Source organism: Clarias gariepinus, chromosome 16 (genome assembly GCF_024256425.1).
Source record: "Clarias gariepinus isolate MV-2021 ecotype Netherlands chromosome 16, CGAR_prim_01v2, whole genome shotgun sequence".
Classification (NCBI taxonomy): Eukaryota; Metazoa; Chordata; class Actinopteri; order Siluriformes; family Clariidae; genus Clarias; species Clarias gariepinus.
The window spans coordinates 6,220,001-6,237,530 of NC_071115.1; the positions used below are offsets into that span (position 1 = coordinate 6,220,001).

Sequence of the window (17,530 nt, forward strand, 5' to 3'; positions counted from 1 at the left end):
TGACCAGACCGACTTAGTCACACTGGACTGTGTGTGTGTGTGTGTGTGTGTGTGTGTGAGAATTAAAGTGTGTAGTTATGGTCTATATGGTCCAGTGTTCTCTTGACTCACACTTGTGCACGTGTGTGTGTGTGTGTGAGAGAGAAAGAGAGAGAGATGTCTCATGATTTAATTAGAAATCAAAATAATAAGAGTAACTAGAGAGGTACATTTCCTGAAGAAAATGTGAGTGGTGCTTGCCGTGGCGAAACTCTGGCCCTCCATATCTCCACGACAATGGGCTCTTGATAGCAACATGCTAATATAGCTAGCATCAAGCTAGCACCATGCTAATCAGCTAAACATCGTGCTAATTACACTAGCATGATGCTAGGAACATTCTATACATGTTATTAGCGAAAAGTTAGCATAATGCTAGTGACATGCTAATAGCGTTAGCATCATGCTAGCGATGTGCTGATGAAATTAGCATAACGCTAGCAAAATGCTAATTTTGTTAGCATCATGCTAGCAAAATGCTAATCGCGTTAGCATCATGCTAACAGCATGCTAATGAGGGTGCTAAGGGGCGTGGCTTATGAGCATGATGATAAATGCAAAAGAGTGTCTCAACGACAGTCGGTTCCACAGTTAAATCAATGTTAAGTCTGTGGGTGGTTAATTGCCCCCTGCGGGGGCAATTAACCACCCACCCCTTAGAAAAGTCACAGCACCCTGTTCCCGAAGATGGGCCGCACGGTTTGACACCTCACTCATGGGACTCAGTCAAAGTTGGTCTCAATGTTAAGTCAGTGGGTGGTTAAATGCCCCCGCAGGGGGCAATTAACCACCCACCCCTTCGAACAGTCAAAGCACCCTACTCCCGAATAAGCCGCACGGTTTGACACCTCATTCATGGGTCTACGACGAACGGTGCAAGACTCAGTCAAAGTTGTTCTCAGTGTTAAGTCTGTGGGCGGTTAATTGCCCCCTGCGGGGGCAATTAACCACCCACCCCTCAGAAAAGTCACAGCACCCTGTTCCCGAAAATGGGCCGCACAGTTTGACACCTCACTCATGGTACTCGGTCAAAGTTGGTCTCAATGTTAAGTTTGTGGGTGGTTAATTGCCCCCTGCGGGGGCAATTAACCACCCACCCCTTCGAACAGTCAGAGCACCCTACTCCCGAATAAGCCGCACGGTTTGACACCTCATTCATGGGTCTACGACGAACGGTGCAAGACTCAGTCAAAGTTGTTCTCAATGTTAAGTCTGTAGGTGGTTAATTGCCCCCTGCGGGGGCAATTAACCACCCACCCCTAAGAAAAGTCACAGCACCCCATTCCCGAATAAGGCGCACGGTTTGACACCTCACTCATGGTACTCGGACAATCTTGGTCTCAATGTTAAGTCTGTGGGTGGTTAATTGCCCCCTGCGGGGGCAATTAACCACCCACCCCTTCAAACAGTCAGAGCACCCTACTCCCGAATAAGCCGCATGGTTTGACACCTTATTCATGGGTGTACGATGAACGGTGTGGGACTAGTGATTCACCAAAATCCCCATTATAAGTCAATGGGGCAAATTTAGGGACCCCTCCTGCCCCGGGGGTAAAACTTATACCCTTGTTCGGGGTATCTTCTGACACAGGCTGCAAACCTCTTCAAATGTTGTAAATTTCACGTTTTTACAAAATCCCCTCTCTGCGCTACAAGCCGTCAAAGTTGGCCTCAATGTTAAGTCTATGGGACTTTTCGGGGCGGTTAATTGCCCCCTGCGGGGGCAATTAACCACCCACCCCTTAGAAAAGTCATAGCACCCCATTCCCGATTAGGCCGCACGATTTGACACCTCATTCATGGGTCTACGACAAACGGTGCGGGACTAGTTACGCGCCGAACTTTTGTCCGGAAGAATAATAATAACTAGAGAGGTACATTTCCTGAAGAAAATGTGAGTGGTGCTTGCCGTGGCGAAACTCTGACCCTCCATATCTCTACGACAATGGGATCTCGATAGCAACATGCTAATACAGCTAGCATCAAGCTAGCACCATGCTAATCAGCTAAACATCATGCTAATTACACTAGCATGATGCTAGGACCATTCTATACATGTGATTAGCGAAAAGTTAGCATAATGCTAGCGACATGCTAATAGCGTTAGCATCATGCTAGCGATGTGCTGATGAAATTAGCATAAAGCTAGAAACATGCTAATTTTGTTAGCATCATGCTAGCAAAATGCTAATCGCGTTAGCATCATGCTAACAGCATGCTAATGAGGGTGCTAGGGGGCGTGGCTTATGAGCGTGATGATATATGCAAAAGAGTGTCTCTACGACAGTCGGTTCCACAGTTAAATCAATGTTAAGTGTGTGTGTGGTTAATTGCCCCCTGCGGGGGCAATTAACCACCCACCCCTTAAAAAAGTCACAGCACCCTGTTCCCGAAGATGGGCCGCACGGTTTGACACCTCACTCATGGGACTCAGTCAAAGTTGGTCTTAATGTTAAGTCTGTGGGTGGTTAATTGCCCCCTGCGGGGGCAATTAACCACCCACCCCTTCAAACAGTCAAAGCAGCCTACTCCCGAATAAGCCGCACGGTTTGACACCTCATTCATGGGTCTACGACGAACGGTGCAAGACTCAGTCAAAGTTGTTCTCAGTGTTAAGTTTGTGGGCGGTTAATTGCCCCCTGCGGGGGCAATTAACCGCCCACCCCTCAGAAAAGTCACAGCACCCTGTTCCCGAAAATGGGCCGCACAGTTTGACACCTTACTCATGGTACTCGGTCAAAGTTGGTCTCAATGTTAAGTCTGTGGGTGGTTAATTGCCCCCTGCGGGGGCAATTAACCACCCACCCCTTCGAACAGTCAAGGCACCCTACTCCCGAATAAGCCGCACGGTTTGACACCTCATGCATGGGTCTACGACGAACGGTGCGGGACTCAGTCAAATTTGTTGTCAGTGTTAAGTCTGTGAGTGGTTAATTGCCCCCTGCGGGGGCAATTAACCACCCACCCCTTTAAATAGTCAGAGCACCCTACTCCCAAATAAGCCGCACGGGTTGACACCTCATTCATGGGTCTACGACGAACGGTGCGGCACTAGTAATTTTTTTTTATTCCCATTATAAGTCAATGGGCAAAGTCGCCAAAATCCCCATTCAAATTCTATGGGGCAACTTTGGGGACCTCTCTTGCCCCGGGGGTCGAACTTATCCCCCTGTGCGGGGTATGATCTGACACAGGTTGCAAACCTCTTCAAATCTGGAAAAGTTTACTTTTCTACAAGATTCCCTCTCTGCGCTACAATCCGTCAAAGTTGGCCGTAATGTTAATTCTATGGGATTTTTTGGCCGGTTAATTGCCCCCTGCGGGGGCAATTAACCGCCCACCCCTTATAAAAGTCATAGCACCCCATTCCCGTATAAGCCGCACGATTTGACACCTCTCTCATGGGTCTACGACAAACGGTGCGGGACTAGTTACGCGCCAAACTTTGTACGGAAGAATAATAATAATAATAATAATAACTAGAGAGGTACATTTCCTGAAGAAAATGTGAGTGGTGCTTGCCGTGGCGAAACTCTGGCCCTCCATATCTCTACGACAATGGGATCTTGATAGCAACATGCTAATATAGCTAGCATCAAGCTAGCACCATGCTAATCAGCTAAACATCATGCTAATTACACTAGCATGATGCTAGGACCATTCTATACATGTGATTAGCGAAAAGTTAGCATAATGCTAGCGACATGCTAATAGCGTTAGCATCATGCTAGCGATGTGCTGATGAAATTAGCATAAAGCTAGAAACATGCTAACTTTGTTAGCATCATGCTAGCAAAATGCTAATCGCGTTAGCATCATGCTAACAGCATGCTAATGAGGGTGCTAGGGGGCGTGGCTCATGAGCATGATGATAAATGCAAAAGAGTGTCTCTACGACAGTCAGATCCACAGTTAAATGAATGTTAAGTCTGTAGGTGGTTAATTGCCCCCTGCGGGGGCAATTAACCACCCACCCCTTAGAAAAGTCACAGCACCCCGTTCCCGAAGATGGGCCGCACGGTTTGACACCTCACTCATGGGACTCAGTCAAAGTTGGTCTCAATGTTAAGTCTGTGGGTGGTTAATTGCCCCCTGCGGGGGCAATTAACCACCCACCCCTTCAAACAGTCAGAGCACCCTACTCCCGAATAAGCCGCACGGTTTGACACCTCATTCATGGGTCCACGACGAACGGTGCAAGACTCAGTCAAAGTTGTTCTCAGTGTTAAGTCTGTGGGCGGTTAATTGCCCCCTGCGGGGGCAATTAACCACCCACCCCTCAGAAAAGTCACAGCACCCTGTTCCCGAAAATGGGCCGCACAGTTCGACACCTCACTCATGGTACTCGGTCAAAGTTGGTCTCAATGTTAAGTCTGTGGGTGGTTAATTGCCCCCTGCGGGGGCAATTAACCACCCACCCCTTCAAACAGTCAGAGCACCCTCCTCCCGAATAAGCCGCACGGTTTGACACCTCATTCATGGGTCTACGACGAACGGTGCGGGACTCAGTCAAATTTGTTGTCAGTGTTAAGTCTGTGGGTGGTTAATTGCCCCCGCAGGGGGCAATTAACCACCCACCCCTTCAAACAGTCAAAGCACCCTACTCCCGAATAAGCCGCACGGTTTGACATCTCATTCATGGGTCTATGACGAACGGTGCGGGACTCAGTCAAATTTGTTGTCAGTGTTAAGTCTGTGGGTGGTTAATTGCCCCCTGCGGGGGCAATTAACCACCCACCCCTTCAAACAGTCAAAGCACCCTACTCCCGAATAAGCCACACGGGCGGACACCTCATTCATGGGTCTACGACGAACGGTGCGGGACTAGTAATTTTTTTAAATTCCCATTATAAGTCAATGGGCAAAGTCGCCAAAATCCCCATTCAAATTCTATGGGGCAACTTTGGGGACCTCTCTTGCCCCGGGGGTCGAACTTATCCCCCTGTGCGGGGTATGATCTGACACAGGCTGCAAACCTCTTCAAATCTGGTAAGTTTAATGTCTCTACAAAATTCACTCTCTGCGCTACAATCTGTCAAAGTTGGTCTCAATGTTAAGTCAATGGGATTTTTGAGGCGGTTAATTGCCCCCTGCGGGGGCAATTAACCGCCCACCCCTTAGAAAAGTCATAGCACCCCATTCCCGTATAGGCCGCACGATTTGACACCCCACCCATGGGTCTACGACAAACGGTGCGGGACTAGTTACGCGCCGAACTTTTGTACGGAAGAAGAATAATAAAAAAAATAATAAGTATGCAAGATAACAATAGTGATGCTTTGCAAGCACCACTAATAATAAGCCTGCAAGAGAATAGTAGTGATGCTTTGCAAGCACCACTAACTAGAAAGGTACATTTCCTGAAGAAAATGTGAGTGGTGCTTGCCGTGGCTAAACTCTGGCCCTCCATATCTCCACGACAATGGGATCTTGATAGCAACATGCTAATATAGCTAGCATCAAGCTAGCACCATGCTAATCAGCTAAACATCGTGCTAATTACACTAGCATGATGCTAGGAACATTTTATACATGTTATTAGCGAAAAGTTAGCATAATGCTAGCGACATGCTAATAGCGTTAGCATCATGCTAGCGATGTGCTGATGAAATTAGCATGAAGCTAGCAAGATGCTAATTTTGTTAGCATCATGCTAGCAAAATGCTAATCGCGTTAGCATCATGCTAACAGCATGCTAATGAAGGTGCTAGGGGGCGTGGCTTATGAGCATGATGATACATGCAAAAGAGTGTCCCTACGACAGTCGGTTCCACAGTTAAATTAATGTTAAGTCTGTGGGTGGTTAATTGCCCCCTGCGGGGGCAATTAACCACCCACCCCTTAAAAAGGTCACAGCACCCCGTTCCCGAAGATGGGCTGCACGGTTTGACACCTCACTCATGGGACTCGGTCAAAGTTGGTCTCAATGTTAAGTTTGTGGGTGGTTAATTGCCCCCTGCGGGGGCAATTAACCACCCACCCCTTCGAACAGTCAGAGCAGCCTAGTCCCGAATAAGCCGCACGGTTTGACACCTCATTCATGGGTCTACAACAAACGGTGCAAGACTCAGTCAAAGTTGTTCTCAGTGTTAAGTCTGTGGGCGGTTAATTGCCCCCTGCGGGGGCAATTAACCACCCACCCCTCAGAAAAGTCACAGCACCCCGTTCCCGAAGATGGGCCGCACGGTTTGACACCTCACTCATGGGACTCAAAGTTGGTCTCAATGTTAAGTCTGTAGGTGGTTAATTGCCCCCTGCGGGGGCAATTAACCACCCACCCCTTCAAACAGTCAAAGCACCCTACTCCCGAATAAGCCGCACGGGTTGACACCTCATTCATGGGTCTATGACGAACGGTGCGGCACTAGTAATTTTTTTTAATTCCCATTATAAGTCAATGGGCAAAGTTGCCAAAATCCCCATTCAAATTCTATGGGGCAACTTTGGGGACCCCTCTTGCCCCGGGGGTCGAACGTATCCCCTTGTGCAGGGTATCTTCTGACACAGGTTGCAAACCTCTTCAAATCTGGAAAAGTTTACGTTTCTACAAGATTCCCTCTCTGCGCTACAATCCGTCAAAGTTGGCCGTAATGTTAATTCTATGGGATTTTTTGGCCGGTTAATTGCCCCCTGCGGGGGCAATTAACCGCCCACCCCTTAGAAAAGTCATAGCACCCCATTCCCGTATAGGCCGCACGATTTGACACCTCACTCATGGGTCTAGGACAAACGGTGCGGGACTAGTTACGCGCCAAACTTTGTACGGAAGAATAATAATAATAATAAGCCTGCAAGATAACAATAGTGATGCTTTGCAAGCACCACTAATAAAAAAAAATAATAATAAGTTTGCAAGATAACAATAGTGATGCTTTGCAAGCACCACTAAAAAAAGTATTCAGTGAAAAGATACTCGAGTTCTGAGTAACTGTTTCATCATAATGTCATTATAATAACATCCAGTATATATACAGTTTATTATATTCCATGTATATTATTGTTTACTTATATAATAATTATATATTATATATATTAACATTGCAACATTAAATGAAACAGCTCAACTTACCGCGATATGTTTCTTCGGTTAGAAGTCGAGTTTTCATACGTTTTGAACGTTTTATGCGCTTTGTGTAAGCGGAACACGCCGTGCCGGTTCGAGTGTGGTCATGTGACTACATGTGGTGATCAAGACCACGGCTGATTGGTCAAGTTGAGTCATGTGATTACTGCTGCTGCGTCTGATTGGTGAAACACAGTCATGTGGTAGAGCAACCGGCCGTGGTTAGAAAAGTAACAAGTCGAGTGTAGCGGAGTAAGAGTAGCGTTTCTTTTTCACAAATCTACTCAAATTAAAGCAAAAAGTCTGGCGCAGTAAAAACTACTCGTAGAAGTACATTTTTTTTTTTTTTTTTTTCAAAAAAGTTACTCGAATAAATGTAATTCATTACTAGCTCTCTTATCCGTCACATCACATCACAGTACACCACATGTGCTTTCCTTGATACGCGCATTGATTAGCTGAGCATTGTGTGTGTGTGTGTGTGTGTGTGTGTGTGTGCAGGTTACTGGAGTTTGACCGTGTTTGGGCGGAAACACAGCTACAAACTCTTCACGAAACACTTCAACGAGGCGGTGCACTGGGCGTGTGCGGTACAGAAGGTCATCGACAGCAAAGCGCCAGTGGAGACGCCGACCCAGCTCCTCATCCGCGACATAGAGGTGAGCCATTCCAAACACACACGCGTATATATGTGTGAGATATATATATATATATATATATAGTGTATTTAAAAAAAATGGAGTTGGCGTGTCTGTACGTACAAGACGTTTAAAAAAAATATATATATTTTGTGGGGACGTAAGGTGAGTAAGAGAAGTTTAAATGGAAAACGGCCTTATATCATGAAGAAAAATTAATAAATCATTATGTCATCTCAAAATACAACATTTTTTAATATGCGTTTATTGAAATCTACTTAATAATCACGATCTCACACCTTCGTTCCGCGCACGTCACGTTAACGTGAAAATATATTTTTAGCTACATTCCAAAATTCAACAGATGGCGCTGTACTAAAAAAAAAAAAAAAACGCACTCATGAGTTGTGCATTTAAATTCCACGCGAACGAAGTCATGGCACATCTAGTACGTATATATAGTATACACTCACACAAACACACACACACACACACACAGTTCGTCCGTCATGTGTGGTCATGAAAATATCTTCATCTTAAGTGGTCGTCATGGCAACAACATGACATCTTTCAATTCCTTCTTGTGTTTTTTTCTGTAGCCTTCCCCAGAAAGACACGCCCACACGCGACCGTGCACACACACACACACACACACACACATGAAAAACAGGTCACAATGACTTCACACTTGACTGACAGGCGTCTTGAGATTTTCCTTGATGGATGTAAACACACACACTGCATCTTTTTTTTATTTTTTTTTATGCTCACGTGTCCTCAGCTACGATATCTGCAGTGAGTTATTAATAATGAGGAGTCGCGCTGCTGCTGCTGCCACGATTAACCCGCGTCTGTAAATAAGCGTCCGTCTGATGTAATGCAGACGCCGTATTAATAGCTTCCTGGTTGCTAGTCGGGATTCCCGCTCTGCCCGGCGTCATAGATACACACACACACACACACACACACACACACACACACTGAGAGAGTGGATTCTTTAGCGGAGGGACGCAGGCGCCTGAAACCTCCTGATCTGATGGAGACGAGGAGTAAACAAGAACCTCAGGACAAAGTGTCAGATTTATACACCGTCTCATCACCGTCACCCCGACCCCGGGGGGCGCCGCGCTGTTCCCATGGTGTAGCGGCGGCACTGCGGTTTGGGACGCAGCCCAACCCTGAGGTCATTCACTCGGCCCGTGCGAGCTCATCCAACCCACACACACACACAATTACGTTTACACAAACTGGCCAGGGGTCAGAGGGTTCATGTGCGAGTTCAGTATGAGCGTGCTGCACAGGGTCCTCTCTCTCTCTCTCTCTCTCTCTCTCTCTCTCTCTCTCTCTGTGTGTGTGTGTGTGTGTGTGTGTGTGTGTGTGTGTGTGTGTGTGTGTGTGTTAGATATATTCCTGTAAATCAGTAGGAGGAAGTAGACAAGTGTTTGGAAGATCAGAAAAAAAAAGGCATTATAAATCTATATGTGTGTGTGTGTGTGTGTGTGTGTGTGTAGGAGAACAAGTTCAACCCCGAGGTAGTGGAGCACATCTATCAACACAATCCCATCCTGGCATACACACAGAGTCCTCTCTACGCTCCTCTGCTACCTTTCCCCTACGGCAGCCTGGACCACCTACGTGAGTAACACACACACACACACACACACACACATATTCATACACATTTAATCTAGGACGGATGTAAAATATTGACAAACGTCATAACAACGTGTGTGTGTGTGTGTGTGTGTAGATCTAGGCGGTAAAGGCTACGTGTCTGTGCGAGAGGAAGCCGTGAGACTCTTTAACTGCGTGCAGCAGCTGGAGTCGGAGCGAGAGCCCGTCCCGCTGATCCAGGGGGTCCTGCAAACCTGCCTCGACCTCCGACCCCTGAGGGACGAGCTCTACTGTCAGCTCATCAAGCAGACGAGCATCGCGCACACTCGCCCGCAGACGCAGACGCACGCCGACACGCAGACGCAGACGGGCGCCCGGCTGCGCTACTGGCAGCTGCTGACCTGCGCCAGCTGCACCTTCCTGCCCAGCAGCCCCGTCCTCCGATACCTGCGCTTCCACCTCAAGAGGTGACCACACACACACACACACACACACACACACACACACACACACAACACACACGATAAAACATAATCAAAAGAGCAGGAATCTCTGTGCAGGAAAAAATGTAAATGATTGTTTCCCGGTTGCCTAGCAACACGTTTCTCACGACACTGACCATCACCTTCCCACAGTAACGACGCTCTCCTGGGTGCACACACACACACACACACACCTTACAGATACATGGCATGTCAGCACATCTCACATTTCTCTCGTTCTCACACACACACACACACATAACGAAAGCGTGTAAACAAACATGAACCGCACCCGGGCTTGTGGCTGAGTGCGCGGAAACAGCTGCTCGCCCAAGTTGACTCTTGTGGAAAATTCTCTTTCCTGTCCGCGCTCTCTCTCTCTCTCCCCACATAAACACACACACACACACACACACACACACACACACGCACACAGGGAGAAGGACACGAGGAGGACAGCGCTGTGAGACCGACCGCCGTTTCTCATCCCACGCCTCATTGAGAGGCCGAGTGCTGCAGGCAGGCCAGAGTAAAGAGAAGGATGGAAGAGATAGAAAGATAAATAAACGAGCGCGCAGTGAGGGGAAGATCCAAGAACACATCGCTTTACAAGTTCTCTTGTAAAGCTGCAGCATGTGACCTCTTTTATATAAGTTTAAAACATTTTTTTTTTTATTATTAATCAGAGAATATAATCCGGATTGACAAACGAATAAACAAACACGCGCCGCCACACCCAGGCTCATGCCACACGCCGCGCCGCGCTTCGTATCTGCTCCTTATTCCTCTGTTCCTTGGTTTTAACTGTGCTGTGCTCGCGGCAGGGTGCAGAGCGTGTGCGTGGACACGGAGGTTGAGAGCTACGCCTCGTTCATCGCCCAGGCTCTGGAGAAGACGCGCTGCCGCGAGTGCGTGCCGTCCTGGGAGGAGATCCAGGGCCTGATGACGCGGCAGGAGATGGTGTGTACCGTGCACTACCCGGGGCCAGGCTGCTGCAGGATCCCCATCAGCTCACACACCACCGCTAACGAGGTATACAAACGTCGGAAGATCCTCTTCAGGAACTAAATACACTAAAAGTGCTAAAAGTATTCTCTCGCCTGCATTCACATGCATATGAACTTGAGGAACATCCAATTCTTTATCCGTAGGGTTTAATACAATGTTAGCCCCGCCCCCTTTGCAGCTATAACAGCTCCAACTCTTCCGAGAAGGCTTTTCACAAGGTTTGGGAATTTGTGACCGTTCTTCCAGAAGCGCATTGTTGACGGATGAGAAGGTCTGGCTCCTCCCAGTCTCCATCCCAAAAGTGTTCTATCGGGACACAAATGCTCGCCTCACAAATGCGCTTCTGGAAGAACGGTCAAAAATTCCCATGAACGCACTGGTGGAAAGCCTTCTCAGAGAAGTTGAAGCTGTTATAGCTGCAAAGGGGCGGAGCCAACATCGTATTAAACCCTGTGGATTAGGAATCGGATGTTACTCAAGTTCATATGCATGTGAAGGCAGACGAGCATTGTAGTGTGTATAAAGGACATTTAATTTTATAATAAGAATTCTTATTATAGCTTTATAGTGACTCTCTCCTTCTCTCTCCCCCTCTCTCTCTCCCCCTCTTTCTCTCTCTCTCTCTCTCACTCTCTCCCTCCCTCTGTAGGTGGTGAGGAAGGTGGCGGAGCGACTCGGCTTGCAGCACAGCCGCAACACCTTCGCTCTCTTCGAGCAGAAAGACTCCTGGGAAAGAGCGATCGGGGGCGGGACCATCATCGCCGATGTCATCACCAGGTTTGAAAAGTAAATACTTAAATGAAGATCGAGCCGAGAATCCCTCGACACCCAGAATGCCTTAGTCACAGCAGCATGAGGGCCAAACATTCAGATCGGTTTTTATTAATGTGCCGAGATTAGAACGGCGCCGTATCAGACGCGACAACACGGCAGGGCGAGCATGCGCACGCTTCTGCACGTGTGTCCACCACGTGTGATTCGGTTTTAAGTCTTGAGACGGGCCAGCGTGAGAGCGATGTCATCAGATTCGCCTGATGTGGAAAGCAAAGTGAGCAAGATAAGAAGGCCAGCTGGAATAAAAGGCATCTGTTTGATTCTCGGAAGAGTGTGTGCGTGTGTGTGTGCGTGCGTGTGTTTTTTTTTTTTTTTTTTTTTTTTTGCAAAGCTTGTTGAAACAGGCGTTCCCAGAATTGGAAGTTCAGGGACATGATACACGCTCTCACATGCTCACAAAAACACGAACTGCAGACACAGCGCTATTAAAAGGCCACTCTGTGTGTGTGTATGTGTATGTGTGTGTGTGTGTGTGTGTGTGTGTGTGTGTGTGTGTGTAAAACATGTTGTTTATGGACCATTAGTGTTTAGTGTGCAGGATTCTTCACAGAAATCTTGGCACATTTATTTAATAGTCAGACCTGTTGCATTCATCATGCTGATAAGAGTATGTGCGTGTGTGTGTGTGTGTGTGTGTGTGTCTTCCTCTCAGTCTGTCGGTGAAGGAGTCAGAGCCGGAGTGTCAGTGGAGGCTGTGCTTTAAACTCTACTGCCTTCTGGACGCGGACGGCATCAGCACAGACAGCATCGAGTATCTGTTCCTGTACGAACAGGTGAGACACTAAAGAATAATAACGTTACCTCCTGTTTTAAACAGATTCAAAAGTTCAAAGGTGCTTTAAAGGCATAAGAAATATTTACATTCGTATGAGCCACAAGGACAAACAAAAATAATAAGTATAGAAAGAGTAATAATAAATAAATAAATAAATAAATGTTGAACTAAATGTCTGCACCCTTTTATTTAATAAAGTTAAAAATTAAAAAAACTTCTGAACATTATTAAAAAAAAAAGGAAAGCATATATACATTATGATAATAAATATTTCTCTGTGTGTGTGTGTGTGTGTGTGTGTGTGTGTGTGTGTCAGTGCCATGAGATGGTAGTGCGCGGTCAGCTCCCCGTGTGTGAGGAGGACCTGCTGTCTCTCGCCGCTCTCAGACTGCAGGCCCTGCTCGGAGATTACGGCTCGCTGGCCCCGTACCCGCCGCTCGAGCAGCTGTACCCGGCGCGCGCGCTGGAGACCCGCGCCCTGCTCCCTCCCCCCGAGGCCCCCGGGTGCCCGTTCCCGGCCGGAATTCTGGGCGCGCTGTGGGGTCAGAAGCGGCGCGACGGACAGGAGCAGAGAGAGCGCGCCAGGCTGCGCGACGAGGCCACCGCCCTGTCCACCAGCATCATGGAGCGCTGGAAGTCTCTGTCCGGGTACAGCCGCGCGGACAGCATGGCCGCCTACCTCACCATCGCACGCCAGTGGCCGGGCTTCGGGTGTACGCTCTATGAAGTGGACTTCTATATGGTGAGACAACCAGGTCTAAAGAACTGAAACAAGGGTGATGTGATGTCCAGGAATAACCGTCTCTCTCTCTCTCTCTGTGCGGTTCAGAGTTCGAGCGGGAGTTTCTCTCAGCGCCTGTGGCTGGGCGTGGCCGCCTCCTGCGTGTCCCTGTATCGCCCGGGCGAGGCCGAGGCGCTCGAGTCGCTCCCCATCGCGCAGATCTGCTCGTACGGCGTGTCCGACAGCAACACCTTCACCATCACCGCCACCGACCGCCACCTGCTCTTCCACACCTCCGAGGTAAAATCCCCTCACCGGGGACCCGCGCAGGCTAAAGCAGATGTTTATTTATTTATTTATACATTTATTTATGTTTTCCCCGAATCCTGTCTCGGCGCAATCCAGATGTTTGAATTAACCTAACACACTTCAGAAATATTAGGCAGAAAAATATAATACAGGGTGTTTTAAAATTGGACAAGTATGAAAATCTGAGTAGCGTAAATCTGTCGTAGGCAAAACGAAATTAAATAGGCTTCATGTTGAAAAATGAAAGATTTATTTATCACAATTCCAAAAACACGTTCAAACGGATGTAGATCTTTTCAAACTCCTCATCTTCAAGTTTCAACACAAATAAATGTAAAACATAAATTTTTTAAACCTGGTCAGTTTTTACACATCTCGGTACAATTCGAGATCATTTCAGCGAGAGATTGAGAAATCTCGTTAGTCTACGAAATGACGACCCCAGATTTTTGGGACACCCTGTATATCACGGTGTATATTTATGTTCATCCAGATGACGTCACTGAAACGTCTCGGTCGGGTCTCGGTTCAGCGTTTTAGTCTCAACATGTTTTCTCTCTCCGTGGGTTTTATGCGGCAGCGGGCCGCGACTCAAACCACATAGCAATAACGTGCGCTGTGAACACTACTGTAGAGGATCGTGGAGTGTACGCATGTGATCCTCTCTCTCTCTCTCTCTCTCTCTCTCTATTTCACTGGCTGTTACTCGCCAGCTCTCACGCTCTGCCTGTTTATCTGTCTCACTCTCTGTCTCTCCCAGTTCTGTCTTTTTTCTATCTGTATGTCTCTCTCTCTCTTACTTCACCTCTGATTTGTTCATGCAGGAATAGAGTTACACATCAGCTCTCTTTTCTCTTTGTATCTCGACATCGCTCTTTCTCTCACTCGTTCTCTTCTGCACCACACGGTCACTGAGCACCTGATCATTGTGTTCTGATTTCTCTCTCTCTCTTTCTCTCTCAGCTGACTGAGATCATGCAGCTGATGAATGCCTACTTCAGTGCCACCCGACGCCAGCTGGCCAAGGACGACTGCATCACCATGGATACCGGCTCCAAGCTCCGCCCCTCCCTCCTGGAACTGCCCTCTCACCCGGTTTGAAGAGAGCCGGACCTAAAGCCAAACACTCAACCACGAGTTCCCCTAAACCCCCCATCCAGTCGCTCCGCCCGCTCTGTCCCGAGACGCAGAGACTCGATCCGTCCCCGAGACGACAGCGAGGGCGGGATTAACGACCGGCCAGCGGTTCCAGAATTTCCTTTGAGAAATAGCCCGAGGGAGAAAATCTGCTCAGTACGGAAAGGACAACTAGCAAACTCACACACACACACACACACACGAGTCCCGGCGACTGGACGTCCATTATTTGCGGACGTGAACTTCAACCGTCCTATTTTAAATTTCCTACGAACTATGGGATTTAGAGACACTCGCCACAGTGCATTATGGGATTTCAGAACTGCACTTCAGACTTGTACACTAACAAGTGCACCGCATAGTGGATAGGGTGTGATTTAAGACATGCAGCCAGTGTGTGTGTTTGGGTGCACGATCAACCCAAAGCATCGTAAGCGTCTCTCTTAAATGTTTTATTTCTCGATCCAGCAGACGACCATTTTGGATCACGGCGACTTTTCACTTTCTTTCTTTCTTGTTACTGAGACGATGGAGAAAAATCATGTCATCATCTCTAAAAGAAACGCCAAATCTCACACACACACTATTGTTCGCTGTCTGAAACTCGCTTCCAGTTAATAAAGAAAAAAAAAAGGATTTCTGTAGGATGAGCAGCTCACACGCAGCACAGCGCATAACCTTAGCAGAATAATCCACTTAGCATCTGTTCACATCATTTTCCGCTTTTTTGTATTATGATATGATATAATATAATATGTATAATGTTACTTTTTTTGCCTTTTTTTTAATTTATGGATGTCTGTGTATTTTTTATGACTTGTTTTTGTATCTCTTTAAGAAGACGTGTACAAGTGTATTATATTCTTTTTATTATTAACCACACCCAGGGCCCAGGAGTAACCAGTCCTGGTGTATATATATATATATATATATAGTTTGTGTATATTATTTTTAAACCCGTATCGACAGGGCTAAACAAAAGAAAAAAAACGTGACACGCATCCCGATTGGTGAGAAACGCCACATTTATTTGACACGGACCAAATGTTTCAGGGTGATGAGAAGAGACGGGCGTCGTTGTTGTTTATTTTTTTTCCGTTTGTTAGTTGTTGTTTTTTTGTTCTTGCCCAATAGTAAGCACTGACCTCGCAGGTTAAGCTCAAGTCGCGTGTGTTCGTTCCTTCGTTCGTTCGGCTGTGCCTCGGATACACTCGCCACCTGTGCCTGGAACAAGACGTCTAAATCGATCCTGAGAGCAAGAACTGTCGTCAATTTCAAAAACTCAGCGTCCAAAATCATTAGATAATACCTTAAGAAATTAAAATAAAAAACAAAAAATGTTGATGTAACCCAGTGTGGCCCTTGTTACCTGATCATATCACATCATAATCTATCAATTCTGCTGAAATAAAAACAGTTCTTGCTGGATAGATTTTTTTTTTCCTCCATCCCCCCCCCCCCTGTACTGTTTATTTTCTGTTCCTTTTTTGTGTAAAAAAAACAAACAACCACAAAAAAAAAAGTATCCTTTCTCATTCGCCGTCGCTCTTTTGTTCCCCGTCCGAACAGCATCGCCGCTCTTTTCCGTGCGTCACTTAAGCAGCTGCAGGCAGCTCCGCCCACCGTCTTAAAGCTTCACGCCGCATATGCAGTTGAGTCGGGATGCTGCGCGGTACTGCGCCGTGTTGCGCGTCTGTAGCCAGTTGCACTATTGTCTGTACAGCTAACGTTAACGTGCAATAATAAAGAATGATGGTGGATATTGTCATGTGATTAAATAATAAAGGCAGCACCAAATGGACCAGTGTTTGTCATGTTGTTAGGGTGAAACATATACATATATAAGGGGTGTTCAAATCAAACCGGGACTCATGGTGAAATTATTGACGGTGTAAAACCGTTATTCAACAACACAATCATTCAACAACACTATCACAGGGAGTCATCACCTCGTCCACTGTACAGTCCTGACCTTATTCCAAGCCAATTTCCATATGTTCGGGCTATTAGGGAGTTCCTGGGAGGCCAGCGTCTCAGACACGAAGCAAGCGAGCACTTGAAATGAAATGCTGAGATTAGTGCGTCAGTGTAGCAGGGGATTATATAGAGAAATAAAAGGAACTGTTAACACTCGTGTTGTTGTTTTGCACAAGCAAAAGTCCTGGTTTGACTTGAACATACATTGTACATAAATACAAGGTTACAAAGCACCCGTTCACCGACAAGCTTTGTTGTAATCATGTGATGTTTCTTTGTGCAAAAAAAATAAAAATAAAAAAATCCCAATTTCAACTAGGAATTTCTACTTGGAAAATCAGGAAGTAAAAATGCAGCCATGTGCAGCCACACGATTGCTCCGCCCACTACTACTCCTCATTAGATGATGTTTACGTACATCAAAGTCATCACTGTGTCTTGTGAACTTATGGAGAGAACAGAACACACAACACGTTTTCACATCACCGTGCTTTAGGGTTGGCTGTTCTTGCATTAAAAAAAGGTAACATTTTGCTAAAACACACTGATAAAACAAGTTTATTCTGCAAATCAGGGATTCTTTAAACTTTTTTGTTTTTTTTCAATCGACATGACCCTTTTGGCAGTACAGTACACTTTATAAACAGTACACGACCAGAATTATTTCATGACTGCGTATGATGATATTATATTCCTGAGTTTTCCTCTGACAGGACACGCTTGACATTATTGGGTTTCAATACATTAGGTTTAGATGAAATAAAATTCAATGAAATCAATAACCATAATTTAATAACTGATAATGATGGGATGGCGGCATGGTGGAGTAGAGATCATCACTGTCGCCTTGCACCTCCAGGATACGGGTTTGAATCCTGCTTTGAGTTCTAAGTTCGCTTGGTGGGTTTCCCCTGGGTTCTCCGGTTTCCTCCC

General features: G+C 46.6%; 1 protein-coding gene across 3 annotated transcripts in view; it reads left to right on the forward strand.

Annotated features, from left to right (window-relative positions):
- plekhh3 (pleckstrin homology, MyTH4 and FERM domain containing H3) overlaps positions 1-16,421 on the forward strand; it is a 39,845-nt gene extending 23,424 nt beyond the window's left edge. For 2 of the 3 annotated variants that reach the window (XM_053514552.1, XM_053514555.1), the window contains exons 5-13: positions 7,604-7,761; positions 9,252-9,375; positions 9,491-9,821; positions 10,661-10,868; positions 11,494-11,630; positions 12,331-12,451; positions 12,770-13,195; positions 13,283-13,474; positions 14,447-16,421. In XM_053514552.1, the coding sequence (XP_053370527.1) occupies positions 7,604-7,761; positions 9,252-9,375; positions 9,491-9,821; positions 10,661-10,868; positions 11,494-11,630; positions 12,331-12,451; positions 12,770-13,195; positions 13,283-13,474; positions 14,447-14,584 (1,835 nt within the window). In that variant the 3' untranslated portion in view covers positions 14,585-16,421. The remainder of the gene's footprint in view (positions 1-7,603; positions 7,762-9,251; positions 9,376-9,490; positions 9,822-10,660; positions 10,869-11,493; positions 11,631-12,330; positions 12,452-12,769; positions 13,196-13,282; positions 13,475-14,446) is intronic. The other variant, XM_053514553.1, reaches the window with a different exon arrangement.
- The last annotated feature ends 1,109 nt before the right edge of the window (positions 16,422-17,530 follow it).